The sequence below is a fragment of the Phodopus roborovskii genome, unplaced genomic scaffold, assembly GCF_943737965.1.
Source record: "Phodopus roborovskii unplaced genomic scaffold, PHOROB, whole genome shotgun sequence".
NCBI lineage: Eukaryota > Metazoa > Chordata > Mammalia > Rodentia > Cricetidae > Phodopus > Phodopus roborovskii.
Genome location: NW_026125052.1, coordinates 16,440,320 through 16,455,789, shown reverse-complemented (window position 1 = coordinate 16,455,789; position 15,470 = coordinate 16,440,320). Strand labels below are relative to the sequence as shown.

Here is a 15,470-nt window from a genome sequence, read left to right as displayed (position 1 = left end):
CACCCAGCACGTGGGAAAATACAGGCTCACTGGAGACCCCGTGCACAGAGGCCCTTCTCTTGTACAAAGGCCAAAGGGTTCTTCTCTTCCCTTGGCTGGGACTCAATCAGGTGGAACAAGGCCCCGCCTTCCATAGCCGTATTCTAACAGTAATAACAGACAAACAGTGGGAGTAGAGATTTTAATATCATAAGTCAGAGTGGGCCCGCTTTCACTGCCAGGCCCCTTCTGAGGCTTCCTATCTTCAGATTGCCTGGAAGGCTGCCTGCAGCCAGGGTTTTCCCCCATCCCCTAGGAAGGATCCAGCACCAGCCTGAGAGGGGAGGCAAAAGCAGCTAAAGGAGTGGGAGGGGGAGGAGAAAGAAGCTTGTGCAGGCTCATGTGGGTGTGTACTTAAGTGTGAGAACACATGTAAAGTGTCAGGTTTATAGACCCTGGCCCAGGGACAGTCTAGGATGGAAAGGAGGTAGGGCAAGAAACACATCCTTTCTCCCTGGCACCGTGGGCTCACCCCTATCCCAGGGACAGGTAGAATGAATTAAGTGGGAAACATCCCTAAGTCCAAGCTTTCAGGACTCAAGCCCTTTGAGTCTGGTGGAGTGACTGATCCAGTCTGTGGGACACTTGGTCTGTCTCCTGGAAAGCCCTGGAAAGGTGGGAGGTAACAAGTAGAGGGAGACAGGTCCCCACTAGAAGAACTTGACTCCTCGGCCATCACTGACAGTGATAATCTCAGCCTTGTGCTCCTGCTGTAGGGCCTGCAGAGCACGAAGTAGGGTCGCCTCATCCAGCCCATGGAACTCTAGACAGGAAGAGACAGTCAGTCAGGACACTCAGCTCTTCTGGCCATTGAGCTAGACGCTGACAACTTCCAAAGCCAGAATATTCTATTTGTATGCAATCAGTACTGCTGCAGCTGTCACTCATCAAGGGTGGAAGGCAGCCTGGGTCAGCATGAAATGAAGAGGCTTATTTCACCCTGCTCAATTCTAGCCCCCAGAGCCCTCTTTCCTGTTGCCGTTATCAAATAACTATTATCAAATAACTAACTTAACATGGACACCTTTTGCCTTTTTGTTTTGTTTTTTGAGACAGGGTTTCTCTGTCTTTGGAGGCTATCCTGGAACTAGCTCTGTAGACCAGGCTGGCCTCAAACTCACAGAGATCTGCCTGGGACTAAAGGTGTGCACCACCAACACCCAGCTGAACACCTTTTGCCTTAAGGACCACAAAGTAACCCTGATAACCTGACTTAGGCCAGGGCCCATGCACTGGACAGTGACCCCATCCAAACATCTGTACAAACCAGGAGGATCTGCCTTAATACATGAAAGTACAGTCGTCACCCTCTAGCCATAGACTGCTAAGGTTCATAGCCAATATCTGCCCTTTCCTGGTTGGAAGCGAGCCAAGGGCCAGTGAAGTTTCCAGAGATATGGGAAGATAATGTAGAGATTCGAGAGGCAGCAGACAAGCCCTGACAGGCTTGCTCACCTCAACCCCTGAGGGAGCCCAGCTCAAGTCAAGGAGTGAGCATTGTGGGGAAGCCTCTAGCTTTGTACAGGCTGAGTGGTGGGCTGGGCCAGGCTGCAGTGCTGAACACACAGGGTGATGGTGGGAACAGCAAGCAGAGGCCTGCAGGGAAGGGGGAGCTGGCCAAGCGGTGTCAACTCTGCAGGAGCAGTCATAGCCTGGCAGAACCCCACACCCCCCTTACCCTGGCAAAGACCAAACTTCTGGTGATCCTGAGATCAGAATAAAGTCACAGAAAAAAAAAAAGAAAGAAAGAAATAAAAAAAAAAAGAGCTAAGAAGGTGTTTACCCTATGTAAAAATCAAAGGCCATACAAATCCTTGTCTGGCACAAACCCCAACGGTTTTAAATGGGGGGGGGGCTGGGGATGTTGGCCCAATCCCTTCAGCTGACACCCACAAATCTAGAGCCTTCTACAAGAAGAAAGGGTGAAAGAGAGCTTGAGTCAGCAAGGAATGAGATTCCAAGTTTAATCCCCCACGCTGGTTCCTTAACTGGCTTCTACAGCAACCACTTTTAACATACCCCCCTGAAAAATCTTCTCAAAGTACACAAACATCCACACCAACAAAGAGTCGTTTTGTTGGTGAATTCGAGTGGTATGGAATGTTTAGACGAGTGTGAAGACGTTTTCAATTGTGCTGGAGAAATGGCTCAGTGCTTATGAATACTTGGGGCTCTTGTGGAGGTTTGGTTCCCAGCCCCTACATGCCAGCTCACAACAGTTCTCGGGGTCATCCAATGTCCTCTTCTCGACCCATGGGCACACATACACACTCAGGCAAGCACTCCTGTGATTAACATAAAAATAAATCTTTTTTTTCTTTGTTTTGGGTTTGGTTTTGTTGTTTTTCAAGACAGGGTGTCTTTGTAGCATAGGAGCATGCCCTGGAACTCAGAGAGATCTGCCTGTCTCTGCCTCCCACGTGCTGGGATTAAAGGCATGTGTCATCACCACCCCCAAAAATAAATCTTTTAAACAAAACAAACTGGGCGATAGTGGTGCACGCCTTTAGTCCCAGCACTCGGGAGGCAGAAGCAGGTGAATCTCTGTGAGTTCGAGGCCAACCTGGTATACAGAGCAAGTTCCAGGACAGGCCCCAAAACAATACAGAGAAACCCTGTCTAGAAAAAACAAAAAACCAAAAACAAAACAAAAATCCCTCAGAACTTTGCATTATGGAATTCAGAGACACAGATGTAGAGAAGAGGCCTCTGACTGGGAGAAGAAGAAGGAGTTACCTTCATCCTCCGTGTCTTCCCCACTCGTCAGTTCATATAGGGTGAACACAGAGTTGTTCTGGCCGCTCCTGGAAACCTGTGGGCACAAACAAGGAGGGCTGAGTAAGTACCAGACCAGTCTCTTGGGAGAAGGTAAACTTCAGCTCTACCTTTTTCTCCAAGAATGGTGCATGTTCCCAAGCCAGAGCTGTTACCTCTGCAGTGTCCTAAACCCATAAAGTCTACAGGTGCTATATTTGTGTGTGTGTACACACACTTGGAACCACTAAGCCACAGCCATTCACGTGTCTCAAAAGTGACCTCTCACCCTGGTTGTTTTCTGTTCAGGAATGGGTGGTGTGTGTTTGTTATTTTAGGTCGCTGATGCCCACCCCACCTCCCTTCTCTCTTGGGAATGTTTGGGGCTGGTGGTAACCAGGAATTTGAGGGACAGAGTCCTCTGTCCTCACACCCACACTGGTTCAGAAGGTCTCATTCATGTGAACAACACCATGCAGGCCCAGTGGGAGAGGGAACCCAGGGTTTTTTCCTCCCTTCCTTTCCCCATTTATCTCCTGTGGCCAGAGGCTCCAGCCAACAATAGCAATCATGGTTCCCAGTACTACATTCTCCAAACATGGCCTCACGTAGCCTCTGGCCTCCTACAGGCAAAGAAAGGGAGATTCTGTGCAGCAGAGACATTGAGTCACTGAAGGGTGGTTGCCAGAAAGGTCCATGCTTCCGTTTTTTGCCCACTCCCCACTCTGCCAAGTGTGGATCTAAAATTGCCAGCTATCGGCTGGGCACAGGCAACAATTCTTCTTTGCCATGGGTCATTGCTTAGTGCTTAGCAGGGTGGCCTCACCCATTGATAAATGAGTTTCCCCCATTCTTCTGGCCTCCGCCACATGATCAGGAAGCTAGACTTATTCTTATCCAACCACTCGAGGTTCCCTGTAAAACAGATACTTAATGAAAGCATCATGCTCTAAAAAAAGGGACAGAGAGGCAAGCACCAATACGGGACAGGATGGAAAAGCCTCCACTTTCAGAATAAGAAAGTCAATATTTGTTTTACTATTCTTATGTATGAAAGCATCCTATCCTCCTTAGTCCATCTCTTAGGGTTTAGGTCGCAGAGGGGTTTAATTTTGTGTGCTAATGGGGGGGAAAGAACTGGGCCATTTCAGAATACTTGGGGTTTCAAGATGAAGGACAGAAAAAAGAAAAAGCCATTCAAAGGAGAAGACATTCTGCTCTGCCCTCAGGAAAACCTGAGTAAAAAGAAAAAATAGATATGCAAGGAACTGAGCCCACCTTTCTTCCTTAGCTCTTCTAACACAATCTGGATTGACTCCACAGGAAGTTTCCCTGGTTTAAGGTTAAGGGAATGGCCTATGTATGAATTTCGTAAAATACAAATTTTTTCAGAGCAGGGGCCCATGATGAGTGTCATCTAGGACCTTCCTTTCCCTGCCACACATACAAGAAGATGTCAGTTAGCATTTTCTGAATATTTTGGAAAGGAAGGTAAAAAGAAACTTCCAAGAGCTAGCAGAGAGTGGTGGCACAGGCCTGTAACACCAGCTCTTTTAAGATGGTCACAAGAGAGTCACCAACACAAGGATGGGCTGGGTTACAGAACCTGGGTCTCAAAAAAAAAAAAAAAAAAAAAAAAAAGCAAGAGTTTTAGAAAATAAAGGGTGTTGCCACTGCCCTCATTCTCTGTCCTTTTCTCCACATATTTTACCTATGAGTCAGACAGCAAAAATAAATGACCCTCACTTCCTGGGAGAGGTGGTTTAAGTATAGAAAATTATTAAAGGTGGTTTAGGGGTCTGAGCCTCAGAGAGGAGATTCAAATAGTTTAAAAGGGTCCAGGTTGTAAATCTCTGGACTTGACTTAAAGGCCCAGATTGTAAGACACACACACAACGCCCCCCCCCAACCCTGGCACTTATTAATCCTAGGCTAAGGGGAGGCTGGCACTGCCTGGGAGGGAGCGTGTAAAGGGATTGTCTGCCATGTATCTCAGCCTTTTCCCTAGTCCGGTTTGAGTAGAAACCTGCCTACTGTGGGCAAAGGGGGGCGGGAAGACGCAGTCTGGACATGCAGAGAAGTGTGAGAGTGCGTGTGTGTGGGCTATGGAAGAGCCTGAGGGAGGATACGCTGCAGCTTGACGTTGTTGAAGAGCGGGCTCTCCTGGGCTTCCATCACCGTCATGCTGGACTGTTTGTGCAGGCGGCAGAAGGACAGAACCAGAGAGCACCAGGCGGCCAGCTGCTTCTGCCGAGTGTCCACGTTCGGCTGTAACCTGCCGGGTGAAGGGAGTGCGATGCAGTATTAGCGTGAGAGGGCAAAAGCAGCTCCATTAAGAGCAAGTGAGGGGTTGGATGGACGGAAGGCGGCCGGCGACTGTCTCCCCCGGAACCCCAGGTGAATCATCAGGGCTGAGCCCTGGGCCCCGGGGAGGGGAGGAAGGTACACGGGGCTTCTCGGGGTCTGGGCCTCACGTAAAGAAGGGCGGAAAGCGGTACTGCCACGGCCACTCGAAACTCATCGCCATCGTAGTAGCCCAGAAAACCCGGAACCGACACGGGGCTTCCGGTCTCCGACTCAGCATGTCCGGGCAGATAGCGCAGCAGAAAGGTTCCGGACTCCTCTCCCGAGGCCCGCGGCGGGTTGGGAGCGGTCCTTGTCACCAGGCAGTCTGACACTGCCCTAAGAAATTTCACCATGCAGAAGGGTCCTTGGAAGTATTTTGGTTTGAATTCAGAAAAAAAAGAAGTGACTTCGCAAACTGCGCAGTTAGTAGAACGCCAAGTAGAGCCTACATCTCGAGGCTTCTTTTCATTAGTGTCAATTACCATCCCGTTTAAGCTCAGCTCGCAGTCCCATGTCTCTTGCATTCCCACTGAGGCTGACTTTACTCCTTAGTTTACTGTAGAACCTTGGGGACATATTGTGTGTTTTGCATCACTCTAAGCAACTTTGCTCTCTTCAAGGATTCAAAACCAACATTCTCACCTCTCAACAACCTCGCCTTTTCAGACTCCAAACTACTGATCAGTTCCCAAACCAGAATTATCGTTTCACTCTCCCAACACTACTCCCACTACTGAGCTATGGAAAATTGCTGAAGGAGAAAATGACCAGAACGTGTTTACTGAATCCCAGGCTCCCTAAGTAATCTTACTACTGGGCTCTCGGGGGAACCTTGTTGAATCTAGAAATATAAGGTTGGGAGTCTTCTGAACTGAAATGCAATATGAGCCCCTCTGAGGGATGAGAGTGAAAAAAAAAATGTATTGAAAAGAAGGCTGATGATATTTGACTGCTCAGAAATGCACCTTTAAAGAATGAGGGGAAGCCGGGCTGTTTTCGTTGAGTCCTTGTCATCCTCATTCTTCAAGATAGTCCACCCGTGTCTATCCTCCTGCTCCCTACAGAGAATCCCTTGGTCTTTCTCTGTCATAATGTTTAATCCATACTTCAAACGGTCCTCTCTCCATTTTTCCTTCCTCTTCTTTTTGGACTCAAAAGTATCAATCTTCCTTTTTTAAGACCAACACTTTGCCATCGCTCTTGCCTCTCTTCCCATTTCCTACAGCACATCCCTACCATCTTACCTCTCTCCCTTTCTCCATAGCTTAGTTTACTCCTGCTTAAAAGTAATGTTAGCCAGTGGCAGTGGTGGTGCACGTCTTTAATCCCAGCACTAGGAAGGCAGAGGCAGACAGATCTCTGTGACAGCCTGGTCTACAGAGCAAGTTCTAGAACAGCCACAACTGTCCCTGTCTTACAACACAGAGAAACCCTGTGTGTATGGGGGATAATGTTAGCCAAGCAACCCTTTAATCCCAGCATTCAATTTTTAATCCTACTGTCTCAACCTTCTGAGTGAAATTATATATGTGTGCCATACCTTATTTGTCTTATTTGTTTTTACATGAGATCCTACTAGGTGGCCAGACTGACCTTGAACTCTCCATTCCCCCGCCTCAGCTTTCCCAGAACTGTGTTAACAGGTATGTTCCACTACATTTTGCTCTTGGCTCTCTCTCTCTCTCTCTCTCTCTCTCTCTCTCTCTCTCTCTCTCTCGGTTTCTTGAGACAGGGTTTCTTTTTGTAGGGATGACTATCCTGGAATTCACTCTATAGACCATGCTGGCAATGAACTCAGAGATCCACCTGACTCTGCATCTCAACTGCTGGGATTAGAGGGGTATGCTACCACCACCTGGCTCTCTCTCATTCTTTAAATGTGGGCATTTCCCTAAAGTCAGACCTCAACTATCTTCTTTTCAATACAGTTTTTTACATTTATTTTCAATTAACTTTTAAAGCTTTTATACTTCCTATAGACAGACACATATTGTGGTTGAAGGTGAACGTAATCCCCAAATAGTATTTCTCCCCTTCCCCTTCCCCAGTGTTGATTCTCTGTAGGATATAGCAACTCATCCCATTGTTACCTCTTTCTTTCTTCCTTCCTTCCTTCCTTTCTTCCTTTCTAATTTGAGACAGAGTTGCATGCATTCCCAGCTCTTTATGTCGCCAAAGATATTTTACTTCTGATCCTCTTGCCTCAACCTCCCGGTTGCTGAGATTAGAGAAGTTAACTGCCATACCTGGCAACATCCTTTCTTTCTTTTTTAAGAAGACATTATTTTATTTACACCTTATGTGTGAATTTATGCAGGAGACAAAAAGAGGGTCCCCTGGAGTTAGAGTTATAAATGTTTGTGAGTTGCTTGACATAGGTGCTGGGAATCGAACTCTGGTCATCTGCAAGAGCAGTGAGCACTCTTAACCTCTGATATATCTCTTCGGGCCCCTGCATCCTTTTCTTTAAGTCAGTCCTGAAGGTCAAAGTCTGGCTCACCTGTAATACCGCCCCTTCACACCCTCTCCATGCCTGATCCTATAGATTCTCTTCATTGATTTTAATCATAACTCCTGCTCTATAATTAGTTTCTACTTCCCCACTTATCAGTTTGGCTAAGTCTTTCTTTTCTTTTTTAAAATGTATTTATTTTTATTTTATATGCATTGGTGTTTTACCTGTATGTCTATCTGTCTGAGGGTGTCAGATTTTGGAGTTACAGACAGTTGTTAATAGCCATGTGGGTGCTGGAAATTAAACTCTGGAAGAGCAGTTGGTGCTCTTAATCACTGAGCCGTCTCTCCAGCCCAAAATCTTTATTTTCTCACTTGTGAATGCCTTTGTTGTTTGTTTGTTCTTGAGGCAAGCTCTCACTATGTAATTTTGGCTGTCCTGGGACTTGCTACATAGATCAGAGTGCTGGGATCAAAGGTGTGAGCCACCATGCCAGGCTTCACTCCTGGATTCTTACAGTAACTTCCCAATTCATGCTCATTTTCACTCTCTTCTCTAGGGAATACATTCTACCTAAGGCCTTACCATGAACCAACTCATCAGTCACCCTCTTTGTGAGTTCATGTTCCAGTTGGGATGAGAAATGTTTCCCTGGAACTAGAGAGATATCTTAGCAGTTAGGAGCACTGACTGTTCTTCCAGAGGTCCTGAGTTCAATTCCGGGCAACCATATGGTAGCTCAGCACCTTGAATCTGGTGCCTCTGGTAGCATGCAGTCAGAAGACCATATACATAATAAATAAATAAATAACGCCTTTAAAAAATGTTTCACTGAAGGTTTATGTATTGAAGACTTGGCCCCCTGCTGTGTTCATTATTGAGAGATGCTCAGATCATGAGGAGTCTAACTTCATCAAGAGGTAATTCACAAATGAATTCATGGGCTTTTGTTTGTTTGTTTTTTTTCTTTTTGGGGGGCATTTCCAGACAGGGTTTCTCTGTACCTTTGGAGCCTGTCCTGAACTAGCTCTGTAGACCAGGCTGGCCTCAAACTCAGAGATCCCCCTGCCTCTGCCTCCTGAGTGCTGGGATTAAAGGTGTATGCCACCACTGCTCAGCCTACGTTTTTTATTTATTTTTACATGTCAAACTTTCCCAGGGGATGAAAGCCTCTGAGAGCAGAAGCCACAATTGCTCTAACTTGCCTTTCCAACACTATGCTGCACACAGGGTTTTACACTACCAGGCCCCTGATGTGTATTAGTAAAACGAGTAAAGACAGATATGTATTCATGGGAATAGAGCAAATATTTATCCCAGCTGAAAACTAAAAAATATCCTTAGGTTACTGCTCTGTGGTGGCGCATGCCTTTAATCCCAGCACTTGAGAGGCAGACTCCGGTGGCTCTCTGAGTTCAAGGCCAGGCTGGTCTACAGAACAAGTTGCAAGACAGCCAGGGTACACAGAGAAACCTTGTCTTGAAAAACAAAACAAAAATCCTTAGGTGACAGATGTGGTCTGAGAGAAGTATATCTTTAACAACATATAGGTATGTTCCAAGAAACAAAGGCAGATATCTATAAAACAGATAAGCATGTGCCTGGAAATAGGCATGCAGTATGTAGGGAAGCAGATATTTCAACAGGGAAAACAGAAGCCTCTAAAGTCGCTGACAGTGCTGCAAAAGATAATCAGAGGTTTCCATGGAAAGTGAAGTTGCTTTGCATGTGTGTGGGGGCACCTGGCAAGTGTAGCTCAGGAAGGATCAGAGATGGGAGTTCCCCCAGTGAGAACTGGTCCTCACTGTCTGGGAAACAATGCTCATGTACAGAAATGGTGAGTTGCAGAGAAGCAGATGTGTCCATATTTCTCAGGAAGCTTATAGAAGAGCCCAGCTAAGAACTTGCTTGTTAATGAGATAGCATGTTTCAGAACCCCACTGTCCAGTGTTCCTCAGCCTGGAGCTTCCCATAGGCTGTCTGGTTGTTGGCTTTAGTGGACACCAGGGGGCAGTGTGTGGCCATGCTGAATCCAAGATCAGGGATGAAGGCCAGGAACTTGGGGAGGGGGGTCCTTAGAATCTTATAGAGGAAGCCCCCAACAGCCTTGGGCCTCAATCCTAAGGTCCTTAAGGATAACTTCCTGTTGCTAGCCACATTTTTTCGTCCTGTCTCTAGAGTAAACTGAGGCACAAAAAAGGGCAAAGCTGGGCTCCTGGGTAGCCTTTCTTCCAGGAGTCAATGTAGAGATTTCTTGCCCCTCCTCCCCCACTCCCCAGCTGCTGTCCAGACCGGAAGGGAGTCTCTTCCTGCTTGTTTCCTGGAGCTGGGTTTGGATAGGGGCAGGAAAGGCCCCTCCCTGGGAGGAAAGACTATAGGAACATGGCCTTCTTGTGGAGGCAGAGGGCAGGTGAAATGACCAGAACAGCAGGGGCATCTACATTCTTCAAGCTGTTCCCGGTAATGAGGCCCCATAGAACTATCATCAACACAGATCGCACTAAGAAGGGAATAGTGTACAAAACCCCATTTTTTAAAATTTTATTTTAAAGACGATGTCACTTGGCTTCCCTTTCCACCAATCCAAAGGTCTGTGGAAAAGATGAGGGTGAGGAAAAGAGGGTAGGGAGGGAGATTCCCGGTTCCGGCAGAGGATTGACTGCTGAGCAAGGGACCCCTTAGGCCTGGGCATCACTGTCTTTACTCCTCCACACCACAAGAGTGACCAGGAAAGGGATGAGGCAGATCGGGGCGATGATCATGGCTAACAGCACGTCCTCTGGGGGATCGGAGAAGGTGGGCTGCACCAGGGAGCAGTTGGTAAAGTGTATCAAGTGAGTCTCAAAGATGATCCTTTCTGCCAAAGGATTTGGGAAACCCAGGCCAAACCTGTCGGCATGGTACTCCAAGCAATACTGCAGGTCGCTGTAATGCCTGGGGGGCAGTAGGGGACTTGAGTGAGGAAAGGGTTGGGCACAGAGAGAGGGTGTCCCGCATTCCCTCAAGGTCCACCCACAAGGAAGTGGCCCAACCCCTGGCCTGAGCAGCTGGCCCTTCAACACAGCTCCTACCTGCTAATCAAAGTCCAGTTGCACCAGTCCTTGACAGAGTCCATATGACTCTTGTAATGATACCAGCAAGGTAGGACATTGATTTCATAGCTCTCCTCCATATTCCCTGTGGGAACAGACGCTTGCTTCACAGTGATCACACCCCTGGCCCTCCCTTCAAGCCTTCTGACCCAGGTATTTCCAAAGTAGAGAGAGCCCTTTGCCTTTACACAAGGGAAACCCTCCGAAAATTTCCCTAGCAGAACACTTGTGTCTGAGCAGAGGTCCGGGCTCTAGAAACCTGTAATGGCTTCCATGTGCACAGTATTTCCTCTCCCGGCCCTCAAACACATCCACATACACTTTGTCTGGGTCTTTTTACCCATTTGGGGCAAGACACCTTAAAGCTGGATTTGGGCTTTGTGGGATAACAGGCGCAAAGACCATAGGAACCCCAAGAGACACCAGAGAGGTTAGTGGGGGACACACAGGCCCTAGGCTTGCCCTATGAAATGACCCCTCCCCTGTGCTGGCTTTATCCTTCCGCTAGGTCGTTCTCCCACAGATTCGGACACCCACCTTTTGACAGCAAGCTGTCCTCAGCGGGAAGAGATTGATTCAGGGACTCCGGGGAGGTTGAGACAGCTGTATAAAGACATGAGAGAGAAGGGCGAAATGATATGGGGAGAGCTCTGAAAAGTGATGCCAAGACCCTGGAAAGTCAGCACTACTTTGGAACATAAAGAAAAATAATCTCTCCCTCCCTACTGGATTGTCCTAGTGCGGAAAGGGAGCGGCTGGTACCAGCTGTGCCCCACTTACACCCGGGCCCAAAGCCCCCTCCCTTCTTGTCAGTCCCGGACCTCCCAAGACCTCTCCTCCAGGTCCTGGCAGGCATTCCAGCTTTTCTTAAGTGGGAAGCGCCCTGCTGTACCAACCCGGAGATGTGCTCAGGGCCCATCTGCAGATCAGAGGTGCTCCGCACGTCGGTTGGTACTCGCACGGTGGTCCTGTGCTGGCCTCGGCAGCCCAGGCCGGTTCCCCTCCCGGACCTTCCTTGTCTCCCACCGGGGCCCCCGACGCTGCGCTCACCTCCCAGCAGCACCAACAGCAGCAGCACCAACAGCAGCAGAGGGAGGCGGAGCGGGGCTGGCCGCCCGGCGCGGATCATAACAAGCAGCGATCCACCCGGGGCGCGCTCCACCAGGAACCGGGCCATCACGCCTTGGGCGAGAAGGCGAGGAGGAGCGGCGGAGTTGAGCTGGCCCGGGCGGGGGCGCCTATATCCCCGGCCCGAACCGCAGGAAGCCGCGCCGCTTCCTCGGAGGGGCTGGGACCGCGGCGGCCACGTGGGGGGCGGGCTGCAGGGGGAGTCACTACCGCACCCGCGCCTGGCGCCCGCGCCTCGCTCCGCCTGGCGCGCCTTGGCCCACTCTCCCTTCCAGCTGGGTCTGCGGGGCTGGACAGCTCCCCCTGTAACCCCAGAACCGGGATCCACTTCCCGCCCCATACTAACTCTAGTCTCCCTGCATCAGCTGAGGGGTGGGGACCAGCTGCTGGTCCAGATCTGGGGATGAGGGAAGCGGCTGGGAGCTCCAAAGGTTTCCTGACACATTGGTGTCTGAGGCAGGGGATTTGAGGAAAGCGGCGCCAGGATCTGCGCCAGCCGGCTACGAGTTTCTTTTCCCAGGGAACACCCACTGATGTCACCCTTTCTGCCAAGTCCCAGGGAAGAGAAGAGGGGCCTGGCTCTACTGAGAAATGGAGAAGGCCAGGGAAGCAGGGTAGGGAAGAAGTAAAATCTAAATAACTTCCCTTCAAGGCAAATTCTGGGTCCTTCACTCACAAACCTGGTATGGCAAAGCAAAAGTAACATGACTACATTTCCAGGAAAATGGCCACCCATGATGCTACAATAAAGGGAGGGATTAGAACTTCCAATGTGCCTCTTACTGTTTTTGCTGCTGCTGTGAGTGGAACCTCAGTCCCAAGGTATGCATATTATCATCGCCACCAGTTTTACAGGGGAGGAGGCAGCTAAAGCCCAAGGAAAGACCCCAGGACTTTAACTGAGAAGTTCTGGTCCTAATTCTACTTTCCTACTCCCCAGCTATTCAGCCTTGAAGTCCACATTTGTCATCAGGACTCCTCATGCAATATTAGGTCCTTGCTGTCCTGATCTGCTGTTGAGGACTTAACCTCATCTGTGGAAAGAGATTGCACTTCCTCCGCAGAAGCCGGTTTTCTTTTTTTCTCTTCCTGAGTGACTTGACTATTGAGAAGCCCCAAGGCTCAGCTTCAGCCCCCACTGATCCTGCTGCTATCAAAGCTCATCTGTTGCTGTATATTTGGCCAGCGATTCATTAGCCTGAAGCAGCCCAGGAGCTGATTTGGCTATGGTGTTCAACTCCAGGCACACAGCTGTCAGCACAAAACTTTCCCAATTACTCCCAGATATTGACCCTTGAACTCAGCTCTTGCTGTTGTGACCGTTTACTGATTCTTATCAACCAAAGTTCCCTATTTTATTTTTTGAGACAAGGTTTCTCTGTGTAGCGTTGTAGACCAGGGTGGCCTTGAAAAATTCGCCTGCCTCTGCCTCCTGAGTGCTGGGATCAAAGGCATGTGTGCCATCTTGCCTGGCAAGTCTAAATTTTTTAAATACTTATTTTTGTGTGCTTTGTCTCCTTGTCGTCATTTTTGAAAGAGGATTTGGCTAAGTGGCTCTGTTGGCCAGGAACTCACCATTAGATCAGGCTGGCCTTGAACTTGCAACCATCCTCCTTCCTCTGATTCTTGAGTACTAGAATAACAGGCATGTACTGTTGTAATTTAAGAAAAGCAGCTTAAGAGAGAAAGAGACCATGAAACAGGGTTCAAGCACAGGGTTTTTTTGTTTGTTTGTTTGCTTGCTTGTTTTTGTTTTTTTTTAATTAGGGAAAGGGATCATAAAAAGAGAGAGAGGATGAGAAATAAAGAGGGATGGGAGGTGGATAGGGCCTTTTAAAAGAGAATATAGTGAATATGCATAGGTGGTGCTCTTAGTGGCTGCAGCTGAGGGCATATCCTGTCAGAACCCCAAGGGCAGGCCAGTACAGATGCCTGAGTACTAACATATACCACCATGCCCAGCCTAAAATATCATCTATTATTTCCTTTAAGAATGTAGGTTGGGCAGTGGTGGTGCCAGCCTGGTATACAAAGCAAGTTTCAGGACAGCCAGGCTGTTACACAGAAAAACTCTGACAAAAAAAAAAAAAAAAAAAAAAAAAAGGACTTATATACTTTATGTGTATGAGCTTGTGTGTGTCTGGTCCCCACAGAGAGCAGAAGAAGGAACTGGAGTTACAAATGGTTAAGAGCTGACATGTTGGTACTGGGAATTGAACCCAGGTTCTCTGCAAGAGCAACATGTGCTCTAAACAAGTGAGTCATCTCTCCAGCCCCTGGGGGGGAAATGCATATTTGATCCCCTCTCCCCATTATCTAATCTCCTTTCCTTCTTCCATTCCCTTTAACCCTCTTCCCCTCATAGTCCCCACGGTGGTTTAAAGGGGAATGCCCCTCATAGACTCATGTGTTTGAACGCTTGGTCCCTAGTTGGGGGAACCACTTGGGAAAGGTTTGGAGGAAGTGCCTCACTGGGGCAGCAGGGTGACTTTGAGGTTTCAAAAGACTCATGCCACTCCTAGTATTCTCTTTCTGGGTTATGGGTCAAGATGTGAGTACTCTGCTGTTCATTCACTAAGATGTGGACTCCAACCCTCTGAAATCATAAGCCAAATTAAATGCCTCCTTTTAGAAGTTGCTTTGGCCATGGTGTTTTATCACAGCAATAGAACCAAGACAGTCTCTCTTCTAATTTCACTTCCCCCTGCTCTGTTCTATTTCCTCTCTCTCTCTCTCTCTCTCTCTCTCTCTCTCTCTGTCTCTGTATCTATGCATGTGTGTATTTAAATCTAGATACTACATATGAGAGAAAACGTGCAATATTTATCTTTTTGAGTCCGGTTTATTTTGCTTAGCATGATTATCTCCAATCCCTTCCCCTTCCTGCAAATGACATATGCTTCAGAGTTTATTTATGGTCAAATAAAACTCCTCTGTATAGGAGCCACATTACCCTTTTCTTTTCTTTTACTGTTTGTTCTGTTACGGTTTTAGAGATGTGGTATCACTTAGGATCTACCATGTCACGACATTTTCTTTCTTCTTTTATTTATTACATTATTAGTTGGGGGTTATAGGCATATGCCTGTAACAGCTCACATGTAGAGGACAGAAGACAATTTTTGGGAGTTGATTCTCTCCTTACACTTTTACGCCGGTTCAGTGGATTGATCTCAGGTAGTCAGAATTGCATGCCAAGTGCTTTTCCAGCTGAGCCATCTTGCCAACTCTTATATCACATTTTCTAGGCCATTTCCAGCTCTTGGCTAATGTGAACAGCACAGCAATAAACATGTATGTGTAAATGTCACTACGCTACTATGACAAACTCTTGTGGGGTGATATAGCTGCATTACATGGTAGTTATATTTTTGTTTTGTTTTTGAGGAATGCCCATACTCACTTACATGCCCATAAAGGACGGCCTGTTAAAATCATTCCTGGCTGGGCGGTAGTAGCACACACATTATTCCCAGCATTTGGGAGGCAGAGGCCAGGTGGATCTCTGTAAGTTCAAGTTCAGCCTGGTCTACAAAGAGAGTTCCAGGACAGCCAGGGTTCCCAGTGAAACCTTGTCTCAAAAAAGCCAAAAAATAATAGTTATTCCTGAACTTGGGAGCCCAAACCCTCTCTTGCAGAATCTGGGAATGGTCCTG

The 15,470-nt window shown here is 47.9% G+C and overlaps 2 protein-coding genes across 2 annotated transcripts; both read right to left on the bottom strand.

Moving 5' to 3' along the window:
• Positions 1–166: 166 nt before the first annotated feature.
• Positions 167–5,401, bottom strand: Vps25 (vacuolar protein sorting 25 homolog). Its single transcript, XM_051177353.1, has 6 exons — positions 5,268–5,401; positions 4,923–5,068; positions 4,072–4,125; positions 3,620–3,708; positions 2,776–2,851; positions 167–802 (listed from the first exon to the last, which is right to left on the bottom strand). Exons 1-6 carry the CDS (start codon positions 5,375–5,377, stop codon positions 690–692), a joined length of 588 nt encoding a protein of 195 aa, XP_051033310.1. The 5' UTR covers positions 5,378–5,401; the 3' UTR covers positions 167–689.
• A 4,705-nt stretch (positions 5,402–10,106) lies between these two features.
• Positions 10,107–12,169, bottom strand: Ramp2 (receptor activity modifying protein 2). The gene is made up of 4 exons (XM_051177340.1): positions 11,737–12,169; positions 11,224–11,289; positions 10,666–10,771; positions 10,107–10,528 (listed from the first exon to the last, which is right to left on the bottom strand). Exons 1-4 carry the CDS (start codon positions 12,152–12,154, stop codon positions 10,273–10,275), a joined length of 846 nt encoding a protein of 281 aa, XP_051033297.1. The 5' UTR covers positions 12,155–12,169; the 3' UTR covers positions 10,107–10,272.
• Positions 12,170–15,470: the final 3,301 nt, after the last annotated feature.